Source organism: Lycium barbarum, chromosome 12 (assembly GCF_019175385.1).
Source record: "Lycium barbarum isolate Lr01 chromosome 12, ASM1917538v2, whole genome shotgun sequence".
Lineage (NCBI taxonomy): Eukaryota > Viridiplantae > Streptophyta > Magnoliopsida > Solanales > Solanaceae > Lycium > Lycium barbarum.
Window position 1 is genome coordinate 13,011,548 of NC_083348.1, and position 2,257 is coordinate 13,013,804.

Here is a 2,257-nt window from a genome sequence, read left to right on the forward strand (position 1 = left end):
GCTCCATCAATGTTACATTTATAACCAATCCAAAGTGGCTTCCAAGTTACTTGCTTACATGACAAAGGAGTTATTCTGTTTTCCAAATATTTCACCATAAAAGGCCAACTCTTTGGTAATTCTGGTTACCATGGATATGTATGTTGTGCAAACATGAAAACCTGCCTACTCACTTCATGTATGACTTTATTAATTGATAATATTCCTCCATGTCTTCTTGTGTTTCTACTCTTCCACAATTGCCATATGATGATGACTGGGATTGCCTGATAAACAGGCTTCAGCCTTGTGATACACTTTGCATTCCACCATAGTAACATTGTCTGCTTTGTCTGCTGATAAGTTCCTACAATACCTACTGCAGCTGAAAAATACCTCCATATACTTCTTGCAAATGGTTCTGTAACAAACACATGATCCATAGTTTCTTTTTGGTCTAAGCAGCACCAACACCTGGTGTAATGTTGATTCTCATTAGGACTTCATCAATAGACAGCTTCCAAAACCATATTCTCCAAAGATAAAAGGAGATTTTATAAGGCACTCCTTTGATCCATATCTTCCCATATAGTTCAGATAATTACTGCTTTTGTCTCATCTCCTTTCATGCACTGCTTACTGTGATGTTGCCTGAGCTTGTGACTTTCCACCAAGGCTTATCTGCTTCTTCTGATCTAATAAAGTATCCCAGTTCATGTTTCACATATTCAACCACATTATTAGATAAAATTGCATATAGTTTTGGGAAATTCTAGAAAGGAGTCATAAACTCTTCCAAGTCATCTCCAATGTCATTTTGTGCAAGAAATACATTATGAAATGATCCTAACTTAGACTAGTTATCAACCACATTGATGAAGCTCCATTCCTAGGTTCCCACCAGATGTTATGCTCAATCTCATCCCTAGCCTGTAGTATTATTTTCCATGTCTGTCAACCTCTTTTCCATTCTACCACTGTAGGCCTGAATCTCTTGCAGTGTTTATTCATCATGAAACTAGACCATAAAGTACCAATGGTCCAAAATTTCGACCAACCTTAGGAAACAAAGCTTTTGAAATGTCATATAAAGATCTGAACCCCAAACCTCCCTCATTTTTAGGATTACAAATCTTTTCCCATGCAGACCAGTGTTTACCTCTGCCTTCCTCTTTTGTTTGCCAAAAGAATCTGTTAAATAGCTTATACAGATCTTGTATGACACATTTTGGAGGCACCATAATTGACAACAAGTAGATAGGAATACTTTGTAACACACTGGAGGTTAATACTGCTTTTCCTCCAGCAAAAAGTAATTTACCTTTCCAAACTTGCAGTTCGTCCCTCACCTTCTTCATCAGCTCTTTATAGAATAATTTTTGCATTCTTGCATGGAATATGGGACATCCCAAATATGTGATTGAAACTCCACTCTGCAAAAACCTGTAATTTGCTGTACTTCTTGACTCAACACCCCAACCACCTTAGAATGCATAAAGAATAAGCTCTTATCTGTGTTAATTTTCTAACCAGAAAACCCCTCATACTCCTTCAGAATCTTCATAATCACCTGTGATGACACCTTATCTGCAGAAGCAAATATTATAGTGTCCTCTGCATAAGCCAAATGATTCAGATTTGAACTCTATTTTGGCATGCCATAACCTCTAAAGCTATCTTTTTCAAATAAGGCATTAAAAGCAGCAGACAACACTTTAGCAGATAAAATAATTAGAGCTGGAGATAAAGGATCCCCCAGCTTGACCCCTCTTGCTGAATGAAAGAAACCATGAGATTTCCCATTGAAAAGAATAGGATACCAATTATTAGCAATAATCCTCCATATCATATCTACATAAATGTCTGCAAATCCCATTTTTCTTAAAACTTGTACTAGATATCCCCAAGAAACTCTGTCCTATGCCATTGCCATGTCCAGTTTTATGATGAAATTTACAGGTTTCCCTCTCTTTCTTATATCAGTGACCAGTTCTTGAGTCAGCAACACATTTTCACTGATATTTCTTCCTTTCATAAATCCAGATTAATTTGGTGAAATTACGAAAGGTAGAATGGCCTCAAGTCTATCATGCAACAATCTTGAAATCACCGTGTTGATAAAATTGCTAAGGCTTATAGGCCTTTGTCACGACCCGACTAGTGGGCCATGACGGGTACCCGGAGCTGACTACCGAGCACCACTCATTATGCTAATCGTCATACTCAACCTAATCACACACACACACACACACACACAGATATATATATATATATATAT

At 37.3% G+C, this 2,257-nt stretch overlaps 1 protein-coding gene across 1 annotated transcript; it reads right to left on the minus strand.

The window, feature by feature from the left end:
• Positions 1-225: 225 nt before the first annotated feature.
• On the minus strand, positions 226-1,855 carry LOC132624130 (uncharacterized). The gene is made up of 4 exons (XM_060338955.1): positions 1,645-1,855; positions 1,510-1,593; positions 1,014-1,462; positions 226-453 (listed from the first exon to the last, which is right to left on the minus strand). The coding sequence occupies exons 1-4, from the start codon at positions 1,853-1,855 to the stop codon at positions 226-228; spliced, it is 972 nt and encodes a 323-aa protein (XP_060194938.1).
• Between the last annotated feature and the right edge of the window lie 402 nt (positions 1,856-2,257).

Excerpts from the sequence above, each read along its gene's own strand:
- LOC132624130 (XM_060338955.1), bottom strand. The coding sequence starts at position 1,855 with ATGGGATTTGCAGACATTTATGTAGATATGATATGGAGGATTATTGCT. Across the intron at positions 1,594-1,644 it reads TGAAAAAGATAGCTTTAGAG|AGGACACTATAATATTTGCT; the intron begins GTTATGGCATGC and ends TGGCTTATGCAG. Across the intron at positions 1,463-1,509 it reads GGAGTATGAGGGGTTTTCTG|GTGGTTGGGGTGTTGAGTCA; the intron begins GTTAGAAAATTA and ends ATGCATTCTAAG.